Consider the following 25,038-nt stretch of genomic DNA (forward strand, 5'->3'; position numbering starts at 1 on the left):
GACCTCCCCCTTCCTCCACCGCTCCTTTCCAATAGAAAGGGATAGACATGATCATTTCAGCCAATCAAAAAAGCAGGGATTGTCATAGGAACTGACCACCTCAAGTCTAATTTCCAGTAAAAAAATAAATTCACAGCTGCCGTAAGGGTTTACAACAGCCTCTAAAGGTTCTGGTTCTGATAACAAGAGGAATAGCCTAGTTTACTTAAAACAATCATTCTTGGTCAATTACATCCTTGGGCATTTTTTTTTTAATGCGCATATTTGGGAACAAAATCAACTTTTGCCAAAAACTTTGGCATGCTTTTTATTGACACGAAGACTACTTTCTAAAAAAAAAAAAAAAAATCAAAATAGAATGTCGTTTTTGTCTATGGATTTGATAAAAAATATTGCTAAAAGCCCAGCTTGCCATTATTTAAAAGCACACTATTTTGGGTACAAAGATAGTGCTAAAATAAACAGGCCCCATAGTGGAAATGTCAACATTTCTGGTTCGAGAGGGAGGTAAAATATAACAAGAGTTGAACTTGTTTAAGAGTAAGGCCCCGTACACACGGCCGAGGAACTCGACGTGCCAAACACGTCGAGTTCCTCGTCGAGTTCAGGGATGAAGCCGCCGAGGAGCTCGGCGGGCCGCCTTCTCCCATAGAACAACGAGAAAATAGAGAACATGTTCTCTATTTTCTCGACGAGTTCCTCGGCGGCTCCATCGAGCCAAAAGTGTACAGACGACAGAGTTTCTCGGCAGAATCCGAGTTTGAGCGATTTTCTCGGTGAATTCTGCCGAGAAACTCTGTCGTGTGTACGAGGCCTAATAAGTTGAAAAATGTAAATTTAGTGATGAGCATCTTTCTTCCTGCTGGCTACTGGATGGGACAGACTTGAGCTGTCCTGATCCGAAAAAAACTCTGATGGAATGTAATCAAGTTAATTAAATGGCAGGCTTCATAGCTGAATTCTAGGTCTTTCATTGGCCAGCTCCCCTCCTGGAACATGCATACCTAAAGGGTGTCCAGGCATTTAATAATATTTCAATCAGCAGGAAGCCTTAATGCATTCTTTTTTATAAAGGTAAAAAAACTTTCAAATGTTGCTACCCTTTAGACCCCTTTCACACTGAAGCGTTTTCACATAGTTTTAGCATTAAAAATAGCGCTGTTAAAAATGCTCATAAAACGCTCTCCATGCATCTCAATGGACCCTTTCACACTGAAAGCAGCATCTTTGGAGCAGCTTTTGGGCGCTGTAAAAACGCCTTACCCTTTCACACTGAGGCACTGCAAAAACGCCCTAAAACCTTAGGGTCTTAGCGGTGCTTTACCAGCACATTAGGATTGCAGATGAGGCTTCGCTCAAATAACGCTCGAAAAACGCCCCAGTGTGAAAGGGGCCTTAACGTTTACCTGAGCCCGATCTAGATCCAGCACCGTTCCTGTCTGCAGCAGCTCTTTCGTCTTTTTCTTCTCACAGGAGACTCGGCAGTAGTGTTAATTTTGATGTCAAATTTCGATTTAGTTTTAGTCCTTTTTTCTTTTGACTAAATTTTCATTTGTCATCTGAATTTTGGTTTGTCTTATTTTAGTCAACTAAAATATAATCGGTTTAGTTAAATTGTAATGCATTATTTAAGCATTTCTCTAGAATTGCCAAACTCATATACTCCTGGAGTAAAAATCTAGTTTCATAAACAAAATGTTTTTCCTGACAAACAGAAGTGCAACTTAAAAAAAAAAAAAAATATATATATATATATATATATATATATATATATATATATATATTAGCATTGCAACCAATAAAGTTTACATTTATATATATATATATATATATATATATATATATATATATATATATATATATATATATATATATAGATATATATATATGTGTAAACTTTATTGGTTGTAATGCTATTACACATATTAACCACTTAACCCCCGCACCATATTGCTGCCCAAAGACCAGAGCACTTTTTGCGATTCGGCACTGCGTCGCTTTAACTGACAATTGCCAGTAAAAGACAGAATTGCTTTTAAAGCACTCTGCCTGACGCATAAGTGCATCCATGGGAAGGCTCCGCAATATCTATGCGAAAAGATAAAAGCTCACAACTCCAATCGCGTTCTGCGATCCACCAACCAAAATCTGATTCAGATACCCAAAGCCAAATTCAAGTCCAAAGGAGAAAGAAGATTTGCGCTCCAAGGTCCCAGACTATGGAACGCTTTACCGACCAGCATTTTGTTGGAGGAGAACCACCTTGCCTTCAGAAGAAAGATCAAAACTCAGCTCTTTTGATATCAAAGGAGAAAGGAACAACAAGCGCCCAGAGGCGATTTAGTTTGCTTTTCGCCGCGCTATATACGTTTTTCATTCATTCATTCAATTGCGCGGTTGTGCGACGTGGCTCCCAAACAATTTTTTTTTCCCCACAAATAGAGCTTTCTTTTGGTGGTATTTGATCACCTCTGCGGTTTTTAGTTTTTGCGCTATAAGCAAAAATAGAGCGACAATTTTGAAAAAAAATAATATTTTTTACTTTTTGCTGTAATAAATATCCCCCAAAAATATATAAAACTTTTTTTTTTCCTCAGTTTAGGCCGATACGTATTCTTCTACATATTTTTCGCAAAAAAATCGCAATAAGCGTTTATTTGGTTTGCGCAAAAGTTATAGCGTTTACAAAATAGGGGGTATTTTTATGGCATTTTTATTATTTTTTTTACTAGTAATGGCGGCGATCAGCGATTTTTTTTCCGGTACTGCGACATTATGGCGGACACTTTGGACACTTTTGACACTTTTTTGGGACCATTGGCATTTTTATAGCGATCAGTGCTATAAAAATGCATTGGATTACTATAAAAATGCCACTGGCAGTGAACACTAGGGGGCGGGAAGGGGTTAAGTATGTCCCTGGGTGTGTTCTAACTGTAGGAGGGTGGCCTCACTAGGGCAAATCACTGATCTTCTGTTCATACATTGTTTACACACAAAGCTCCCGGTCCCCGCTCTGTAATGAGCAATCGCGGGTGCCCGGCGACGATTGCGCCCGCCGGGCACGGGAGTCGGGGGCGCGCGCCCCCGGTGGCCTGCGAGAGAGCCGACGTAGAGCTACGGGCTCTCGCGCAGGGGAGCCGACCTGCTGCCGTAAAAACGACAAGACACACTACAGATTCCTACACGGTTAGATCATTTAAACCCATTTAAGTAAATTTACCCTATATAAATGACTGTTCATTTAGTCAACAAATATTTTTGTCAATGAAATTACCACTGCCCAGTAGAAGCCATTGGCTACTGCTGCTTTTAGTCAAATCCTGTGAGTAGGGGGTGGGGCCGAGTAGTGCCGTGTGTGCCAATAGATGAACAGTCTGCTCAGGATCGAACATGCAATTCTGCACTTATAGCAATTTGCTATGGGACAGACCGAGAAGAGAAGGTGGCAGTGGGTGACCCCAGAAGACAAGGGTTTGGGGCTGCTCTGTGCAAAACCATTGCAAAGAGTAGGTGCATTTTTTACATGTTATCTTAAATTAGTATAAAAAAAATAGGTTTTACAATCACTTTAATGAATGGGTCTTTGGTACTTTACAGTTGACATTATGGCAAAAAAAATAGCATTTTATCTCAAGTGACTGTTTTTTGGCTGCTTGCACAGCTCTCTGTTCTTGTATTATCACATATATGTAACATAAGTTACCTTTGCAAGAACACAATGATGAGGAGGAGGCAGTTGTTGCATGATCCAACTTTGGCCAGGGAAGGATTTATGGCAACCATGGATGTGGAGATCACACCAGATCTGGCCAAACATCTTTGTTCATGCTGAGGTCCCATAGGACAATTTTTTTCAACTCCAGTCCTAAAGTACCCCCAACAGGTCATGTTTTCAAGGCTGTTCCATTATTTTGCTCAGGTGTTTTGATCAGTTTCTCTGCCTTAGTACTCCCTAAGTAACAGTCATTTCATTTGAGGGGAATCCTGAAAACATGACCTGTTGGGGGTACTGGAGGACTGAAGTTGAGAAACTTTGCTCTAGTGGAGACACATATGCTTAGAGGGACGCACAGACCTCTACAGGCTAGGCCATGGCACCCTGACTGCAATTGGGTATTGGGATAAAATGCTGCTGCTCAGTTTTGCCCATTCGTGCCGCCCCATCTGTGCCCTTCCGTGCCACCCCATCCGTGCCACCCCATCGGTGCCGCCCCATCGGTGCCGCCCCATCGGTGCCGCCCCATCGGTGCCGCCCCATCGGTGCCGCCCCATCGGTGCCGCCCCATCGGTGCCGCCCCATCTGTGCCGCCCCATCTGTGCCGCCCCATCTGTGCCGCCCCATCTGTGCCCATCTGTGCCGCCCCATCTGTGCCCATCTGTGCCGCCCCATCTGTGCCCATCTGTGCCCATCTGTGCCGCCCCATCTGTGCCCATCTGTGCCGCCCCATCTGTGCCCTTCCGTGCCACCCCATCGGTGCCGCCCCATCGGTGCCGCCCCATCGGTGCCGCCCCATCGGTGCCGCCCCATCGGTGCCGCCCCATCTGTGCCCATCTGTGCCGCCCCATCTGTGCCCATCTGTGCCGCCCCATCTGTGCCCATCTGTGCCGCCCCATCTGTGCCCATCTGTGCCGCCCCATCTGTGCCCATCTGTGCCGCCCCATCTGTGCCCATCTGTGCCGCCCCATCTGTGCCCATCTGTGCCGCCCCATCTGTGCCCATCTGTGCCGCCCCATCTGTGCCCATCCGTGCCGCCCCATCTATGCTCATCCGTGAAGAAAAAACTTACTTATTTACAAAGTTTTGTAACGGAAACAAAAAAAGCATTTGTTTTTCAAAATTTTCGGTCTTTTTTTAATTTTTTTTAGCAGAAAATAAAAATCCCAGAGGTGATCAAATACCACCAAAAGAAAACTCTATTTGTGGGAACAAAATGATAAAAATGTTGTTTGGGTACAGTGTAGCATGACATTAAGTACGCTTCCTGATGACGTAACACACGAAACGTACGTCGAGGCGGAACCTGGTCACGCACAGTCACGAACTTCAGGTCCAGCTGGTTTCTGGTGGTGGAACGCACGCCAGTTTCTCCAGCTATGGGGGACATCTCTCCATATAGAAACACGCTCTGCAGCCTCAGTGCCAGGATACAGGCACCGCCAATAGTAAAGGAGCCATTTGGCATTGTGTTTTTACTTTTATTTTATTAAAAATGGAATTATACTATTGCGGCCCTTCCTCTTTTTCATCCTTCTATCCCATGGTTTGATACTGGAATATGGTCGTTTGATAAGGAATCCCTGAATTGCATGGAGCAGTACACTTTGTGTTAACAAGCTGTAATTGACCTCTTTCTAAACAAAAGGGTCAACAACTGTTGGTAAGGTGCCATCCTTATTCTGAGCACGTCGGGTGATCCTTTTTTTATAGTGGGTGAAGGTGGACACTTAACACAGCGGATTTGTTTGCAGCACGCAACAATATATTTTAAACTAACCAAGGACTTCTGTACAAAGAATTGGTGGAATCACTGGAATATTGCACTTTTACTTGCATTTATACAATATGTAGAGTTTATGATTGGACTTTTTTTTACTTCACGTGACTCTATCAAGTCATCTTATACTCATTTATTTATGTAATATGCACTATATGTATGACGTTTAGCACTACTAGTAATTTAACAATTTTCATCTAGCGCCCCCTACCCTCCTTCTTTTGTCACTATATATTTCAGATACACAGATTTTTTGGGGAGCGGCTTAATACTAATTTTATTTTATTTAACTTTTATTGGCGCGAGACTTACCAATTTCCAAACACAATAAATTACCCACATTTTTGGTAAAATTTAAGATGAGGTTACATCAAGTAAATACCAAATTAAATTTACATGTGCCCATGAAATGGCCGCAAACTTCACTACCCTATATTTTCTATGGGCGACTCTTCAAAGGGCCCATATAGGTATCCGTTTACGGTGGTCGTCTGGTGTTAGAATTATTGCTCTCACTTTGGCGTACGCAGCTATATTTAACGTGGCCACAAAAATGTATTTTTTTTTGGGGGGGGGGGGGGTTATGTGTGTGGGGTAACTTTTTTTTTTTTTTTCTTTTTTTGGGAATTTTATGATCTCTGAAAGACCCTGCATGTCTCCCCTGTACTCCACGGAATGTTTTGCAATGCAGATAGCATTGCAAAACATCCTTTCTCTGCAAATCGAGTCGGGGACACCAAGAGCTTGACCCGGAAGTGATGTTGCTTTCTGGGTCGAAAGAAGGGGAGAAGCGATGTAATGTGTCCATTCTTCTCCTTCCCCTCTACCTACCGGCACCCGCCATGGACATCCCAGGCCCGCAGATGGCAGGCAGCAGGAGTCTGCATATCATTTTTACACACATTCCCGTAGGCTGCAGCCACCGGATTGTGTGCGTTACCCCCTGCCATTGGGTCCATACAACGTACGTACCTGCCATCAAAACTGTTAAACTGAAATCAATGTTGGAAGCAAATCATCCTTTTTTGTTTCTTCATTTTTAGGGCTATATACTACAAACTATCATGTGAGCCAATAAATGTAATTCCACTTTATTTACTTTTGTTCCCCTGCTCAGTTCTTGGCTGTCCTCCACTGACCTCACCTTTTTATCGGCCCCTATCTTCTGTATCACACTGTGGTGCTTTTCAGGCGCTATAGCGCTGGAACTAGCCTCTGCTAAGCGACTGAAAACTGCCTCCCATTCATTTAAGTGTGACTTTTCACACTCGGACGGTGCGCTTGCGGGATGTTCCGAAAAGTGCTGCAAGCAGCATCTTTTGGGGCAGGTTGGGAGCGATGTATTTAGCACTTCCAAATATAACTACGCATTGGGATGAATGTACAATGCTTGGAAAGCGCTGCAACATGGGTGTATTTAACCCCGTCTTTGGGGTTAGTGCTCTGCTAGCAGCCAAAAAGCGGTAAAGCTAAAACGAGCAGCACTTTACTACGAGGGCGTCTTCAGTGTCAAAGGGGTCTTAAACTGTTAAGCCAGATATAGACAGTTGGAATCTCAGGTAGTTCAGCGAGGCCTAGTTAAGATTCAAACCATGTATGGGCAGGCTGATTGTACCCACGTAGATCCATCCATCGACTTGTGTACAACCAGCATATTGGATTTTTCATGTGCTTGCAGGCTACATCTGCTAGCAGTAATCACCTTGAGCTAGGACCGCTCCCCCATCAACACAGTCAGTGTTGATGAGAGAATTGAGCCATTTTCTTTCCTGCAACCAAAAAACGCACCAGCTATGGCCATCTTTAAGTCTGTACAGGCAAAAGATAAAACATGTTTCCTTTCAAAGTGTGTATAAGCAGTATATATAATTTGAATGAAGCACAATGTTTAGAGATTTAATTTGTCTTTTAAAATATAACCCAACATCATTTTCATCAATATCAGGGGACAGCCTAATCGGGACTATGTTCTCAGTTTAATTAGCTATCCGTTTTTTTTTTTTTTTTTTTAATCCTTCGCTCTTTTGGAATCCATTGATAACTGGTAGTCTAGTTAAGAAATGTGTTGGCTCGTTGCACCCAACATTAGCTGAAAACAGATCTGGATACTCTGCTTACTGATCACCGTATGGTGTTACTATTGTGGTGGACTTCTGCAGTCTTATGAATCCCTTATGTGCACTCTAACATTGCATGTTTCTCTCAACAGATACGGAAGGGTATATACAACTGACCCATATCATGCCTTGGCCCCTGCTACCAGTTACGGAGTGGGAGCTGTGGTAAGTAATAGGCTCTTCTCAAATGATGATGTTAATCAGCTTGAGACAAAATTACTTTTTAAAAATGCTTCACTATATTGTCTTCTTGTATTTGTGTGTTCAGTCGGTTGATGTATTTGTGTTCATGTGATTGTGGGTTATGGTCTATGCTGCTAGGCTAACGGATCACACATTCTGTCAAGGTTTAGTGGTAATTACAAAGGGTTAAGAGAAGGGATTTTTGTTGACAAATGAAAAACCTAGAAATGGCATACCTCTAAAACCATGTTAATAAAGTAATACACATCATACTTTGCATAATAAGATGTACAGTGTCGCCATCTTCCACCATTTTAACACAGTTCAGTGCTTGAAGTATTACATGTCCTACATTTTTACATTAGAAGAAATCTGGATTTATAGTGAAATTTCTATTTTGGGCAGGAGGTTCATAATAACTTCAAAAGCTGAATTTGCAAAGTTTTAACAATTTCTATTCACCAAAGCAATGTTATTTCCAGCAGTGATGTCCAAGTCACATGGCTTAAAATATCTATATGTGAATTATAGTTTAGTGTATAAAGACTAAAGTCTCATCTGGATAGAGCATGTGTAGTTGATTGACTTTTTTTTGTAGAATTACCCCCTTGTTTTTTTTTGTTTTTTTTTTTACTTTTTTATTCATTCATAATAAATACTATCATTTTTTTTTTCTGTTGATGGGGTAGAGGTTGAAGCCTGAATCATACTTTAAAAGATACTCTAAAGATGGATACTCTAAAGATGGTGTATTTCACATAGTTTTAGTAACTTTTTGTTGCACCGCTTGCCTTCAAATTCATTCTTAAAGTGTCCTAAAAAATTTACATGCTTTCTATAATTGTGTTAAATGTAGAGATTTGTAGATCCAAGCACCAGAGAGGTAGCTGTATTTCATTGGAATCACTGCAGCCTCCCTGCTCAACTTTTTGTTCTTATGGGGCTAATATATAATATATTCAGTGGGTCGTCGGATCTCTAAACTTTATTTTGTGAAATGATGGATGGATAGCACTACAAAGCAGGAAGCGCATCCTGTGTATGTAGTGAGCGTATGACTACCGCCATGTACATATAGATTTACAAACTGTACATGGAAGCATTTATTACACATTGATAACATTTACACCAAGCTTATCCTTTACATTTATATCCCTCGCCAAAAAAGTTACTTTAGTTTCTTTAATTACTACTTTCTTGTGTTGTAGGCACTTTAGCACTATTATGGAAAAAGTGGTCACATAAGTAGTTGACCGCTTTATAATACATATTTGTTTTTAAGCTTTACTTTGCCTCCATTTTTTACATGTAGGCCCTTCTTCTATACATTAAAGGTCTTCATTTACCCATATAAACCCAACTGTTTCTGATAAGAGACAGACCAGGTCCTGGGTTTAAATCTCATCTAGAACACTGGTGACACTTATGAGTCAATGCACGCTGGCTTAAAAAATGCTGCTTCTATAGGAGCTTTGTGTTTTTGCCTGTAGAAGCAGCTTAATGTTGTCCTATGTGTCCATGCACATTAGGGCGATTAGAGGCATATTTTAAGCTCCGTGTTTAAGACAGAAAATAAACTCTTCTGTTTTTGTATTTTTGAGAGCAATTTTGTGGCAGAAAAAAGCAAAATGCTCCTAAACTTCCCTAGACGCTCTTAATCTCCTGTAGAAAAAAAGCTCTATATGAGCGTTTTTTTTTTTTTTTTTTTAATGCCCGGTGTGCATGGGCTCTTAATGTTCTTCTCTGTACCTGCATGAGCTGCCTATGTTCTGGTACCTTCCCATAAGCCTAAAACATGTTAATATAGTTGGCTTCCTGCCAAATTGCTGCTTGTACGCATATTGTATTTGTGGAACAGGGACTGATATGAATAGATGTATGTATTCCATGAATACTGAATGACTGTGCAGATTTCTTGAAATGATGCAAGTGGATTTATGTACAGTAGAAACATATTGCATAGTTGTAAATATACTATAATCAAAATATCTTATTCACCAAACTGGGCATATAAATGATTTTCTTTAAAAATAAAAAATCCAAGCAGTTTATCAAAAAGCTTTCTGCAACACTCACTATTCAGCCTTGGATTAGAACTATGCAGCCAAATGGATGGAAAGATTTGTATTTCCCCTATTTCGTTTTTACTTTGATCCTGACACTTTAGATTTAGTGTCGGAGCCAAAGGGTTTAGAGCTGCTTCAGTAGTCTTCATGTTCATGAAGCCAACAACTGATGTGAAATGCGTGGGTTTTATTTATTTTTTTATCTATCCTATAGGTATTTTGTTTACTGGCACAAGTTGGATGTCTACAGGGATTTTTCAGTTACAAGACAATTATCCTTTTACTAACTTAGTCGATAATCGTGTGAAATTTTAGGAAGTCCAATTTAGACTAGTAGCTTTTTTTTAGTAGTTTAGCCACAACATTTTATTTTTGTGAATTAAATCAAGCTCATAATTTGTTCAAAAAAGAATGCAGAGTTGATTTAAATATATTCATTTCTTAAAGCTACGAAACAATACTGATCTTGCTGAATTAGCATTCAAAACATAAGCATTACATACAAATGTATGTAAATGTAAACCTGGTCCCCTTCTAATTCGTTTAAGGGTTTAATGCCAAAATTCCTTTTAAAGCCTTGTTATATGGATGTACTATGGAGTACGTCTGTGCGAGGTCTGTGTTCAGTGTTCCATGCATCCCTGTGCAGGTAGTGCCACTCGTCAATTGGGACACAAGCTGCAAGGACACTGAAGCTGTGTGAGTGCACAGTCCAGAATGCACACGGTCTGCTATGTCCATGCAGCTGTTTGCATTCCAAGTGACATGAATGGGATCCCTTGCCTGCACAGGGATGCATGGAACACCTGTGCATTACCGTGTAGGCAAATACGCTATGGTAAGTCTTTGAACAAGGCCCTAGGTTAATGCATCAATAAAATAAGTAAATCTATTGGTATACATTTTCAGAGTTCTTGTAACTGATGAAAGATTAGGATAAGTAATCAATGTCTGGGTTGTGGTTACAGCAGAAGTATGACGGTCACATCAGAGTGGATGAATGTGGCTGAAAACATTCACAATTCAGTGGATGGGTTCAGGGTATAAAAAACAATTGCTAGAATTTGCATCAACCTTGTCATCTTGTTAGCTGGAGATGCCAGCTTGCATTTATCTAGTGCCAGACTAATCTGTCTAGACTTTCATGTTCACCTAGATAGTATTTACACAGCAGCAGAAACTGTTTTAATTCTTAGGTCTTGTTTACACAATCCTCAGTTTGAAAGCTTAACAGAAGTGTGTACAGCAAGCTTTTATGAAGCATTTGCAGAGCTTTTGGCGTACTTTGTGAAAGCCTTTAAATTGGCTCCAGGGAAACCCAGAAGCAATAATGTTTATGGTCTCGGTCACATGGGTGGCCAGGGGGGCGATAAAAGGCGGTTGAGCCAAGAACCTGCAGCCTCTTGGGTCTGTACAGCTCCTTTACTTGACCCATTCAAGTGAATGGAGCTGCACCACAACAGTGTTTTGCAGTGTTTAAAACAGGCAATTTATCACCTCTCAGCTGCCTTTCAACTGCCATTTGTCAATTAAATCCAATGATGGGGGCGACGCCGAGTCCTGCATTGGGCAGCTATGGATGCCAAATGCTGGACTCGGGTAAGCACCCGCAAGGTAACCCCCTGGGAGAGCGCTACTCTTTGGGGGTTATCTGATGTAGGGAGGAGCTGCGAGAGCTGCCATGGGACCCCAGAAGACAGTGTTCGGGGCCACTCTGTGCAAAACAAACTGCACAGTGGAGGTATGACATGTTTAAAAAATAAAAATAAAAAATTGAACCTTTAGTATCACTTTAAAAGACAGTCAAAATTAGATTAAAACTTTATTTTAGGGCTTGTTCACTCATGCTTTGATCTCTGAAGAGTGATACGCATTTAGGTCACTCTTCAGAGCATTTGACGGTCAGTGATGAGGCATATATTGCCTCCTCGTCATCTGATTTAGCCCCTTGCACCCCTCATGCCACACTCATGCCACAACCATGCGCATTGCACACATTTGCGGGGCCTTGCAGAGTAGCCCTCTTCTCTTAAATGGGTAGCACTTGGCTGGTACGCCTGCTAAAAGCAACTGGGTAGAATTCAGGTCACGAGGCAGAGCATCATGGCTGCCCCATGTGTATGCCCCTGCAGCTCAACTGGGGGATTTTAACATCCTGCAACCAATAACGTGAATGAACCTTTAAAGGGTTTTTTATAACAAACATGTCATACTTACCTGCTCTGTGCAAGAGTTTTTCACAGAATGGCCCCGATCCTTCTCTTCTGGGTTCCCTCTGCAGCGCTCCTGGCTCTTCCTTTTCTCGAGTGCCCCTTCGGAGAGCCGCTTGCCAAGGGGGCACTCATGCGAGCATGCTCCCGAGTCCTACTGCTGCGACCATTGACATAGACAGCAGGGTGCGAACCCGCCCAGACTCCTATGTCACTGGATTTGATAGCAGCAGGAGCCAATGGCTTCCGCTGCTATCAGTCTGAGGACCCATAACGGTGGCTGGAGCTTTCAGGTAAGTAAAAGGGGGGCTCTGGGGGGCTGTTGCACTACAAAAGGTTATTCACCTTAATGAAGCCAAAAGCTGTCACGGCTGGGTGCCCACAGTTGCCATGATGGCGTCGGTGGAGAGGAGGGGGAAGGAGCGAGGCTCCGGGCGGCCGCATCGCTGGACCGCGGGACAGGTGAGTGTTTATTAAAAGTCAGCTGCTACACTTTTTGTAGCTCCAGACTTTTAATAAATTAAACATGTGAACCGCTGCTTTAGGGTAAAAAACCTAGAGTGTTTACAACCCCTTTAAAACTTTATCAAAGCAGCTGGTAAAAGCTTGCTGTACACTACTCATATACAAGCTAAAGCCCATGTAACACAAGGTCTTACTATTTTTCTTTCATCTTATCAATTGAGGAATGTGAAAAAAAGTTTTAGTAGAAATCCCATCTAATTTTTTTCTGTATTCCTCAGTGTGGTGTGTCGCTGTTTGTTCACTGTGCTTCTTCTTGAATCCTAGGTTACTGCAGTAACTGGAGGATGGAGTGTATAACACACATGTATACTTTGTAATGCTTTACAACCTTTCTTTACCTTCTCCTTTGCTTATCTGCTCACTGTTTGCCCTTTTTCATTGCCCTACACACAAAATGAGAAAACACAGCATGGTTTCCTACCCCCTTCCTTCCACATTGTCAGCCTCTGCCAAGTTGACTGGCTGTTGTATTTTGGTTAGAATAGACTGTTTCTGTGATTTTTCACCTATTGCATGGAAAGTGGGTAGTTCTTGCTTCTAGATTCAAAGTTTTAAATATATGCATTTGTAGATATTTTTACTGTTCCGGTAGACATTAGATGTTCAAAGTGGGCAAAGGGTCTTATTTTCAAGTATTCACCTATTCTGCCTTCTACATATTCCCAGAAGAGTGTCTGTATTGCCCCACTCAGATCTCGCGTTGGTAGGAACTAGCGTTCCCATCTTATTTTTTAAAAGCACCATTTACATGCGTTTTAGTGTGTTGCGCATAGTGTTCCTTTTTTGGCGACAAGATTTGTGTGATTTTAAAACGCAAGTGTTGTCACGTGACAATCACTGCAAAATTACACTGTGATTGGGGTTCCATTAAGAATGCCACCTAAGCGTGCATTGTGGCTATTCTGCCCCAAATCACCTAATGTGGACAGGGTCTTGGTGTGTGCAGCAGTTTACCATCTTTGAGGTTACCAGATTTTTTAAATAAAATCCTGAGACAGCCTACGGACACTGCATCCTCATTTGTAGCCACACCTGCAAAAATCACATACCATTTTAAACACACTCTGAAACAATAGCAGCAGACTTTTGGAACAAGAGAAAGACATTAAGGTAAAGACTACTCACACTGCAGCAAATTCTGGGTGTGACATTTCAGTGCGCAGGCTTCATAAAGGCAACATGAAATGCCACACAGACCACCATTTTGGACTAATTTTTGCAGCATGACTGGAGCTAGAGCCTGCATTCTGGAATGTACTATGAGCCAATGGTAAACTTAAAGGGTTTGTAAACCGTTGTGTTTTTTTCACCTTAATGCATCCTATGCATCTGACAGTTAACGGAAAGTCCCTTCTGTGATGGGCGTTTCCCAGCAGACACTGTGTTCGGTGTTCCGCCAATCATGGACATCTTTTCATCCTCGGACAACAGAACGTCTGTGATAGTCGGAACACTGAACACAGTGTCTGCTGGGAAATGCCTATCACAGAAGGGACCAGGGGGAAGCTGCGACTTTTAAACAATGGACGCTCGCAGCCCTTCAGGTACACTGACTCGAATATAAGCCGAGGGGTGTATTTTCAGTCCTAAAAAAAGGCTAAAAAACGTTGCTTATACTCGAGTATATACAGTATGACATGTTGCTTAAAAAAACAAATTAACCTATAGTATCACTTTAATCTTTTAGGATGTGTTATCCATCCCATGGCAAATACAAATCCCATTGGCATACATCTATCCCATGTGTTCTAGAACCACATACATTTATGGTGAAATCATCTGACATTCTAGGTAGATCGGATGCATACAGAGATGATCTTAAAATATTACACATCCTTCACTTCAGATATAGATGAGTAAAAACCATCAGACTCCGTCTAATCCTTTAAAAAGCCATCTTTTAATCAGGAATATGTTTCAAATGTTTTTTCAACTGACTTGCTTTTCATAGCTCACAACATACTGCATACACGTAATCTGATTGTAAATGATCACCTTGTAAAACCCATTTAAAATGAAAGGCAAATTATTTGTATGTAGACATAACAAATGTATTCACCCATTTTCTAAGTGATCACATTCCCTTGTTTCTCTGCGGCAAAGGAGCTGGGGAGGAGAAGAAGCAACAGCACATTGATGAAACCACCAGTGCGGGGGGGTGGCTGAAACATCAGGGATTTAACACAAAGGAAATACAAGATACTTTTTTATACAGGTACATGATACAGCAGGCACATATCAGGAATATTAAATGTTGGGTTTACGTACTCTTTTTAAATTACTAAAACTATCCAGTGCCTGCCTGTCCAACACTACTCAAAACAGCCAAAAATCTGGCACAAAAAAAACTAATTTGGAAAGTTAGGTTTATACTGGTGATTTGTTGGCACAGTTGTATTGTAGTATAGTTGGTTTATGACATTAGGGGTTAGTCCACCCAATACTAATATATCTTTTGATATAGATGAACCTTGGTGACCTGACTACTTATGCGGTTTTTTTTTTTGTTTTATTTAGTGAGATCCCTCTAACACTTTCTGTTTGGGTGTTTTGCCCAACTTTGCATGTTCTTGCATCCTTCATAATATGCGATAAACAGAAGTGGGTGACCAACTCATGATGGCTACAGCGGGTGTGCAGACTCTAGAGCTCATCTATAGAATATAAGACATTTTCAAGAGGTTCAACTTTGCAACATTGGCTAATCTGAAATTATCTTTTGGGGGGCAGATTTACTTTTTACTCCATATAAGAGTACGTTGCATTGAATATATTGTGGCATAGTTCAGACATTTGAATACAATATATACTTTATATGACATTTTTCACATCACACTTCGTGTCCTTGTAATGCCTGTATAAGAAATGGGAGTGCAGTTGTCACCTACCACAAAAAAAATACCCTTTCCCTGATTAATATAAAAACAAAACTCTTAATTTAATTGATGGAGTCTGATGTTGAAAATTATACTTTATGCAAGAAAGGTATAATTCCACTTTGAGCCGAGTTTAGTTGCATGTGGATGTGCTGTCAATCTTCTAACTCTGAACTGTTCCTCTACATTCCAAATATACTGCTGGCTCTTCATCTCCTTAAATTGAATGGCCTGATATAATGCCACAATTAAAATGTGTCATGGTTGGGGCCCTTTCACACAATTGTGTTTCCTCTATTCACCAACAGATCTTTGCACAGAGCACTTCTGAATTGGAGCTTAACAGTGCAAATGCCACCTTTGACATCCCTGCCCTTTTTTTTTTTTTTTTTTTTTTTTGACATTTTGACAGATATGGGGCCTGTGATGGTTTGGCCTTGTTTCCAATGAGTCAGAGAAGCATTTGTATCTCTCCTTCTCTCAGTGCAAATCATTGCGTAGCACTTAAGCTGGCTTTGCTTTTTGCTTTGCAGTAATGGTCAAAACATTGGTTATATATATTTACAAACTATACATACATCTGTCAACTTTCCCTCAAGTTGATCCTATATAGTAATATAAAAAAAAATCTGTGCACAAGTGGAAGGAATCCTATTATTCAATCAGCCAAGCTTCCCTGTAAGAAGTTAATGGCAGGGTTCCCATTCCATGGGGAATGTTTGTTCGGAAGAGTTCTTTACTTCCTGTAAAGAGAAGGACCAGGTGTCCCTCATTTAAAACCTGGGGGATTTCCTCAGGTATTTCAATGCCAAGGCAGTTTCGCCAACAGGGCGCTAAAGCCAGGGGCAAAACCGCAGGGCCAGAAAAAACACTGTCCAGAACTCTTCTAAATCTGGCACAAAGCTCTCCTTTTGAGGGGACGCCCCCACTCGGGTTTGGGGGGAAGGCTGCATAATTTGCAGACATTTGGGGAACAGTGGTGCAGGACGAGTGGGTGACCTCAACAGTGTCCCGCGGTTACAAGCTGGAATTACGGAGGTTTCAAAGATTTCAAAGGTTCCTGCGAATCCTCCAAAAAAAAAATGTTTCAAGCACTAGAGCAGTTAGTGCATTAGGAAGTTATCATACAGGTTCCGGTGTCCGAAAGAGGCAGAGTTTTGTTCACTGTTCTAAAACTAAATATGGACATAAGACCAATCTTGGACCTAAAATCCCCAAACCAACATCTGTTAATCCAATCCTTCAGGGTGGAGTCAGTCCGCTCAGTAGTAGCCTCGCTCCAGATGGGAGACTTCTTAGCCTTCATCAGTATCAAGGACACGTAATTACACGTAGCCATCTTTCATCCTCCTCAGAGGTTCCTGCGATTTTGCAGTAGAAAAACTAAATTTCCAGTTTGTGGCACTGCCCCCTCAGGCTTGCCACAGCACCCCAGGTGTTTACAAAGATCCTAGCACCTGTACTGGGTCTTTTAAGGCCCATGGGGAATATTGATGCTTGGATACTTGGATGACCTCCTGCTCAGTCCTCACTCATTACAGGCCCTGTAACACAGTGTAGCCTGCACAGTGCGATATTTAGAAAACCTGGGCTGGGTCATAAGTACCAAAACGTCAGCCTTGAGACCAGCTCAGTCCTAAAGTATCTAGGTAAGATCCTGGATACGGTCCAGGCAAGGGTATATCTGCCACCAGTAAAGATCTGTGCCCTCAAGGATCAGGTAAGGGACACCAGGCAACCCTCCATTTGGCTCTGTATGAGTCTTCTGGGAAGGATGGTATCCTCCTTCGGGGCAGTTCCCTATGCCCAATTCCATTCCAGGTCTATTCAGAAAACATCTTGTCGCCTTAGAACAGAAGGGCACAAGCCCTGGATTACCCCATGTCCTTATCTCTCTGGGCACGCCTAAGCTGGTGGTTGCATGATCAGAAACTGCAAAAGGGAAGATCCTTCCTCCCGGTGTCTTGGAGAGTACTGACCACAAATGCCAGTCTCTCGGGCTGGGGAGCGACCCTAGAGGGGCTCACAGCTCAGGGGAGATGATCAAGAGCAGAGCCTGCCCATCAACTTTCTTACGGGCAGTACGTCTGGCCCTATGGTCCTGGATGGTGGAGCTGCAGGACTGCCCCATCAGGGTTCAGTCCAATAATGCCACTGCAGTAGCCTATATTAACCACCAGGGTTGTGCCAGGAGCCATTCAACTCAGAAGGTGAACCACATATTAAACTGGGCAGAGGGACATGTGCCGGTTCTATCAGTAGTCCATATCCTGGGAGTAGAGAACTGGAAGGCAGATTATCTCAGCTACCAGCAGATCTGCCTGGGGGAATGGTCCCTACACTGGAACATGTTTTGGGAAATCTGCCAGCGTTTGGGATGGCTAGAGGTTGATCTTTGGCATCCAGGTTCAACAAGCTAGAGAAGTTTGTATCCCGAACAAGGAATCTCCTCGCAATCAGAGCAGATGCTCTAGTACAGGGGTAGGCAACCCCTGGCACTGGTGCCGCAAGCGGCACACCAAGCCACTTTTGCCGGCACTCGACTCCCTCCCCTGCAGCAATGCAGGGAAGTGTCAGTGAAACACTAATGCATTCCAATTTCAGAATTCCCCATGCCGCACCTGCACTGAGGGGAAGGCACTGTTCCCCCACACATTGTAAAAGATGGGAAACATTGGTTCCCTAACATTGCTGTAGCTACGATCGTCGGCTTTTGTGATGGGGAAGAGATTGGGTTCAGTTCTGCCAAGGGGGGTCTATGTTTTCAGACAGGACTGGTCTTGGCCACTGCTAAAGCCAATCACAGTCCTGCTAGCCCCGTCCACCATCTGGAGGAAGATGACTTGCTTGGTTGCCACTACCAATCTCAAAAGAGAATTACTGTTGAGCTTCTGGGAACTTTTTTGAAATTATTCCTGAACCTTTGCGTCACTACTAAACCCCTGCACTCTGTGTCCCTTTAAGCCACAGCCATTATTCAGCGCATAGAAAATCACCCCAATCACTTTTTTCTCAGCTGTGGGGGCCCAGCTTATGATCCTGCACACAGACCCACTGCTGCAGATGAGAAAAGGGGAACATTGGGGCAGATGAGCAGGGGGGGGAAGTGGTGAGACAGAAGAGCAGGGTGATACAGTGGTGAGACAGAAGAGCAGGGTGATACAGTGGTGAGACAGAAGAGCAGGGTGATACAGTGGTGAGACAGAAGAGCAGGGTGATACAGTGGTGGGGCAGATGTACAGGGGGTTACAGTGGTGGGGCAGATGTACAGGGGGTTACAGTGGTGGGACAGATGAGAAAGGGGGTACAGTGGTGGGGCAGATGTGCAGGGGGGTACAGTGGTGGGGCAGATGTGCAGGGGGGTACAGTGGTGGGGCAGATGTGCAGGGGGACAGTGATCTGAGGTGTGGAGTTGCAGGAATTGGGGCTTATCTGAGGTGTGAGTGCAGGATGTTAATTTCTCACTACTGAAGTAGCTTGCATTAAGGTAAAAAAACATGAGGGTTTACAACCCCTTTAAACCTCATTTGCCATGTAGTTGCTCAACACATTTGTTCAGATCTTCTTGCAAGGTTTCCATATCCTGTGGAGAAATTATTGCCCTGCTTGACTTGGTATCGTCTGCAGATATGGAGATTGAGCTGTTTTATCCCATCCTCCAGGTCATTTATGAATAAATTAAATAGGATTGGTCCCAGGACAGAACCCTGGGGAACCCCACTTTCCACACAGTTCAATTCGAGGTACTCCCCGTTTATCCCTACCCTCTGAACTCGCCCCTGTAGCCAGTTTTCAATCCATGTACTCACCCTATGGTGCATGCCGACAGACCTTAGTTTGTACAGTAAACATTTACCGAGAACTGTATCAAATGCCTTTGCAAAATACAGATACACAACGTCTACGGGCTAATGATACTGTTTTCATTACTAAAATCTTGTATGTAGTCCCCTTATCCCTTCCAAGAGCGAGCATACTATTGTTAGGCTAACTGGTCTGTAATTTCCAGGGATGTATCTTGGCCCTTTTTTAAATATTGAAACTACATTGGCTTTTCTCCAATCTGCTGGTCCCATTCCAGTCAGACTGCTCGTAAAAATTAGGAACAATGGTCTGGCAATTAGTTCCTTTTAAAGGGGTTGTAAACCCTTGTTTTTTTTTATTAAATAAACATCTATCCAAACAAGAGCCAAGAACCTTGGCCAGAGAGGAAGGGCGCGTCTCCAGCGTGGGAATGAACAGGCTCAGGTGAGTAAAATGGGGGGCTGGTCAATGACACAAGTTTTTTCATCTTGATGCATTAAGAAACTATCACATGTACATGAATTATGATATCACAAAGGTATCAAGCTGTACGGAACCCAAAATCACCTTGATTTTTTTTATGGATTACGATGAACATCTAGTGGAAATTCTGGAGGCAATGCTTTACAAAACATAGACCTGCAATTGCTTTAGCCCTGGGTGTTCTGGCGAGATTCCCTGCAGTCAGAGTACAATAGAACAGCGGTAGAGATCCCTGCAGAAACGTGTTGATGCGGCCATCTGTCATATTTTTGTGGTGTTTTTTTGTTTAACCCTCAGCTTGAATGGAAAAAAAATGTACATGTATACCCAATTTTACTTAAATCCCACATGATTAAAATAGGCTTTTCTTTTGCATGCATTATAATGCTTACATGTATAGTATAACTAGTAAACTATAGTTATGTCAAGGTATTAATAAGTTATAACCATAACTCCTGATTACCTTGACATCTGTTAGACTCACATTAGAGGTGTTTATGTTGATTCACTGTCATGTGCATGTATAGTATGTTTTAGCATTTGCTCCTTTCACACTGGCTCCTCCGATATGCAGAATTTGCTTGCTCAGCGGAGGATCTTTCCACTGATCTCTGCTGAGCCGCACAGGCAGTCCCGCTCTCCTTTTTAGGGCAATCTGATCTAAATGGGTCGCCTTTCCGTTCCCATCCAATCCGCCAGATGGATGGAAAATAGAACCACCAGCCGTCTGTTTTTGACAGACAGGATCGGATGGCGGTCGATGTAACTGCGAACATCTGCTGCGCCATATAGGACAATGCAGGGTTCAATCAGGTCTGCCTGAAAAAACTGACAGGTGGACCTGATTTGGACAGCCCTTACTGAGGGACCTTACTGTTAAAATGATTGTAATTTTATTAAAGCGGTAGTTCCCCCTCCAAAACATTTTTACCCTTAGATTGATGCTCATTTTGTCTAGGGGAATCGGCTAGTTGTTTTAAAATCGACGCTGTACTTACCGTTGTAGAGAGCGATCTTCTCCGCCGCTTCCGGGTATGGTCATCGGGTATGGGCGTTCCTTCTTGATTGACCGTTTTCCGACAGGCTTCCGACGGTCGCATCCATCGCGTCACGATTTTCCCAAAGTAGGCGAAGGTCGGTGCGCAGGCGCCGTATAGAGCCGCGCCGACGTTCGGCTTCTTTCGGCTACTTGTGACGCGATGGATGCGACCGTCGGAAGCCTGTCGGAAGACTGTCAATCAAGAAGGAACGCCCACTCCCGAAGACCCATACCCAGAAGCGGCGGAGAAGATCGCTCTCTACAACGGTAAGTACAGCGTCGATTTTAAAACAACTAGCCGATTCCCCTAGACAAAATGAGCATCAATCTAGGGGTAAACATTTTTTGGAGGGGGAACTACTGCTTTAAATAGATCATTGCAGTGCTTTACACGTCCCATATAGGTTTTTGTTTTGTTTTTTCTTTTGTTTTTTTGTGTCCCTGTTGTGATGTTTTCCCACTTTCGGTTCCCATGACACCCCTACTATATATGGGGGAGATTGCTTGTCACTAGGGTTGCACCGATACCACTTCTTAAAGATGGAGTACAAGTACCGATGCTTTTTTTTCCCCCCAAGTACTTGCCGATACTGATTATTTTCTTTAATGTCGTGTGACAGTGGCACTAATATGCAGCACTGATGAGGCGTGGCCTGTCAGTTTTTTTTTTTTTATCAACCCTGTTGTGGGGGCTTTGGTGAGATGTCAGGGGTCCTGTCCATTCGGAAAAGGAAAGAGCCAGTAAATGACATATATATTGGCTCCTTTCTCCACTCTCCATCCTGACAGATCTGGGACGGGGAGGGCAGAGGAGCACAAGGGGGGGGGGACCGGACTGGAGCACACAAAGAACACAGAGGAGTACATGGAGGGGGACCAGAGGAGGATACAGGGGACAGTCATGGACAATTGGTAAGGGGAGTTACGAACACTCACCCCGGGGGGTGAGGCGGAGAAGCGGATGTCAGATGCTTTATTGAAAGCAACACAGGAAGATGGGTGATTGTAACTCCCCCACCACAGCACCAGTCATCCCTGACTGTCCAGGAGCGGGTCAAACATCGGAGCACTCATGCAAATGCTAGGTGTTGGCACTGATACTAGTATCGGAGCCAACCCTAGTTGTCACCAAGTCCAGAAGGAGCAAACCACAATAAAAAGTTTGTGGTACGTTCTAACTTTTTTTTTGCTCTGCCTAAAGCAACGCTAAACCATATCCTTTCTCCAAAAATAATCCCCTGACATCCACTCCCTAATGGCTCTGTAGTCCATTTTTCATTAAATTATTTCCCACTGTTTTTTTGCTACCTCCCGCAAGAGCTCTCGAACCTCCTTTTCTTTTTTCACTTCCATTTGTGTGAAATGAGTAGTGCACATTAGTTGAATGAGCACTGCTCTATGCACACTACAAATCCTAATTTACCTAGTCCATCCTGGCAGCAAGCAAGAGAGGGTGGCAGCATTCCTACATACAGTGGGTTTATCCAGGAATCTATCGCAGCAGCAGCAGCAGCAGCAGCAGCAAACAGAATTTGGAGTGGGCTGAGAGCAATAGAAGGTACTTTTGAGTTGAGAATGAGTTTAGTGTCACTTCAAAATTGTATTTATTTTGTCCCTTTTAAAGGATTTCTCATCATTACTGGCCTCATTAGGAGAAATCTTCCCCATAGGGACACAGATGGTAATAACACATGAGCCGACCCTTTCACATTCTAAAGTTTTGGCTGGCTTTGGGTTAAGGTTTGAACAAAGTGCCATAGCAAAAAATATTAAGCACATTCTGTACTAATGCAGGTCCAGTTACTAATAGAGCTGGTTTAGCTGGCCACGATAAAAGCATACACACAATTAGTATTGTCAGAGCAAACCTGAGGAAAGTTAGATGAAAACCTGACACAACAATGATTTTCATAAAGCTTTCATACCTCTTGTCAATTGACAAATGCTGTATCATCTGAAAGGAAAAAGTCTAAAGCCGTGCCACATTACAAAATGGCTCCAGTAAGCATGGGGCTTGGCATTCCATGACCATCGACTCATGTCTTTATGACGTAATTAACAAGTAAAAATGATGCTGTTTAATATGAAGGCAAGCACAAGTGTCTGCACATACTTGTCATTTTTGAAGAGGCAGGTTGGTTTTACGTTAAACACCATACCACTTCATGACCTAATGAAGCCCAAGCAGCATTTTGGTATGTGCTATTAAGCTTTAAAAAAGGAAGACTATCAGGATGCTTTGAGGAAGAATGTTAGGTTAATGGGGATGCAAGAAGGCACCTTTTACACACACCTTTAAAGCAGAACTGGATCGGAGATGAATTAAAATACCCTCTGCCCCCCACCTTTCCTGAGAGGGGCAACACCGAGACTGGTCAAAGGATATTGAGAAGTGCGGCTTCAGGGAAGATAGATCACCCCCTAAGCATGAGGATAATCAGCTTGTGGGGGTCCAATTTAAATTGCTGATCTCTTGCCCGGAATTGGGCTTTAAGGGTACAAGCTAAGCACGGAACTTTAGTCTATTTGTGTACAGTTCTCCCTTGCTATGTACAGCAGATAAATTAAGGGAAAATAAACATGCTACAATAATTTTTAAATCTCAACTTGGTTGTGTGTGAATGTACGTATACTTGCCAGAAAATCCATGTCTGTGTCTTCAGTGTTTGCGTAATTTGTGTTGTGTATGAGCATCTGATTTCATTATTCAGGTGCAAATGCAATGCACTCAATAGCAGTTATGTATATATAAATTTTGTTTGTGCTGGTTTAAATGGCATGTTTAATGTGTTGCCACATCTGTTAACCTAAAATATATATGTAGGTCTGTGCTTATGTAGAACATCTGTAAAGTCCTGGCTACTTGACTGAAAGCTCTTAAATCATTTTCATTACTGTCATCTCCTCGGCTGTAAAGTTTCAGTAAATGGGGCTGCTTTCTTTTTTTAGGCTGGCATTCCTACTGATATGCATGCAAGAGAAGCTACTGTCACTTAAATTCACGTGTAAGATGTTCTACTTCCATTGAGAATGAACAAAACTTTTTTTTTTTTCCCCCTTTTCTAGGCGAGCTTATACAGAGGCGGTTACAGCCGATTTGCTCCGTACTGAAGTGACGTAAACAATTATTTCCTATAAAATCTGGACAAAACTGCCCGTCTCCCCATTTGCTGTTTCCCTTTCTCTCAACTATCAAAGTTCACGAGGCCCGGCTTTTGCAATACTTACAGTGAAAATCTCCTCTTGGAATTTTCTGGCAGCGTAAGATGGATGAAATCAACTGAAAAATATTGAAAACAAACACAAAAGACATTTTTTATACCTCAGCTTACTTTTGAAATCTGTATTTTTTATTTCTGCATTTAGTTTTTTTTTTTTTTTTGTGTTCATTTTGTTCCAAAGATTGTTACTTTTTATTTTTTAACTGTGTTAAAAATGCGTGTGTATATATGTGTGTATGTGTGTGTGTATGTGTATATATATGTGTGTGTGTGTATGTATGTGTCTATATATACATACATTCATACACACATGTACATATAATATTTACATAATTATGTGCTGTGAGCTTTTTTTTATCATTATTTTCTATACTTTGAAGGACATTTGCTGAAAGTGGGATGATTCAAAATGTAGGGGGGCATTCAGGAAATGCAAGAGTTAAGTCTAATATTTTTTAATTAAAAGTTTTTATCTAGAAGCCTCTGGCAAAGTGAATGATGTTTGAAACAAGCTGTTTGGGCCATTTTGGTAAACATATTAAAGCTAACCTGTGATTAAAATCAAGTAAAATCTAAAATGGGTACCCATCATGCTACTTGGGAACATACATGGTTACTTGTCCCTTTTAATTCTTGTCCTGAAGCAGTTTAGCTCCCATTCACATGAGTTGTGCTAAGGCATACATTTTACCGTTTCTGCCAGTGCAGACGATTGGCAAAAAACAGTGTTCAGGCAGAGCTGCCTACCCTTTGGCTTTACTGTTGCTAGACTGAGCAGTTTCTCATTTGACAGTTGCTGATACCATCTGTTTTCAGTGGGTAAGCATCTAGTAGAAGTTAATTTAGTAAGATGATGATGCTGGCCTCTGGTGGCATAATAAAAAAAAGGCACAGGCAAGAAACAGGGTGTAAACAGGAGGCACAGCATAAGGGATCAGAACACCTCATCAGAGGCTAGGTTACCTACTTATAACTGTGTTAATATTTACTATAAATATATGTAACCATTTTTTAAT

General features: G+C 42.2%; 1 protein-coding gene across 8 annotated transcripts in view; it reads left to right on the forward strand.

The window, feature by feature from the left end:
• Nucleotides 1-24,081, forward strand: part of RBFOX2 (RNA binding fox-1 homolog 2) — a 204,114-nt gene extending 180,033 nt beyond the window's left edge. For all 8 annotated transcript variants that reach the window (XM_040359679.1, XM_040359681.1, XM_040359680.1 and 5 more), the window contains 2 exons: nt 7,708-7,780; nt 23,868-24,081. In XM_040359679.1, the coding sequence (XP_040215613.1) occupies nt 7,708-7,780; nt 23,868-23,912 (118 nt within the window). In that variant the 3' untranslated portion in view covers nt 23,913-24,081. The remainder of the gene's footprint in view (nt 1-7,707; nt 7,781-23,867) is intronic.
• Nucleotides 24,082-25,038: the final 957 nt, after the last annotated feature.

Source organism: Rana temporaria, chromosome 7 (genome assembly GCF_905171775.1).
Source record: "Rana temporaria chromosome 7, aRanTem1.1, whole genome shotgun sequence".
NCBI classification, from domain to species: Eukaryota; Metazoa; Chordata; class Amphibia; order Anura; family Ranidae; genus Rana; species Rana temporaria.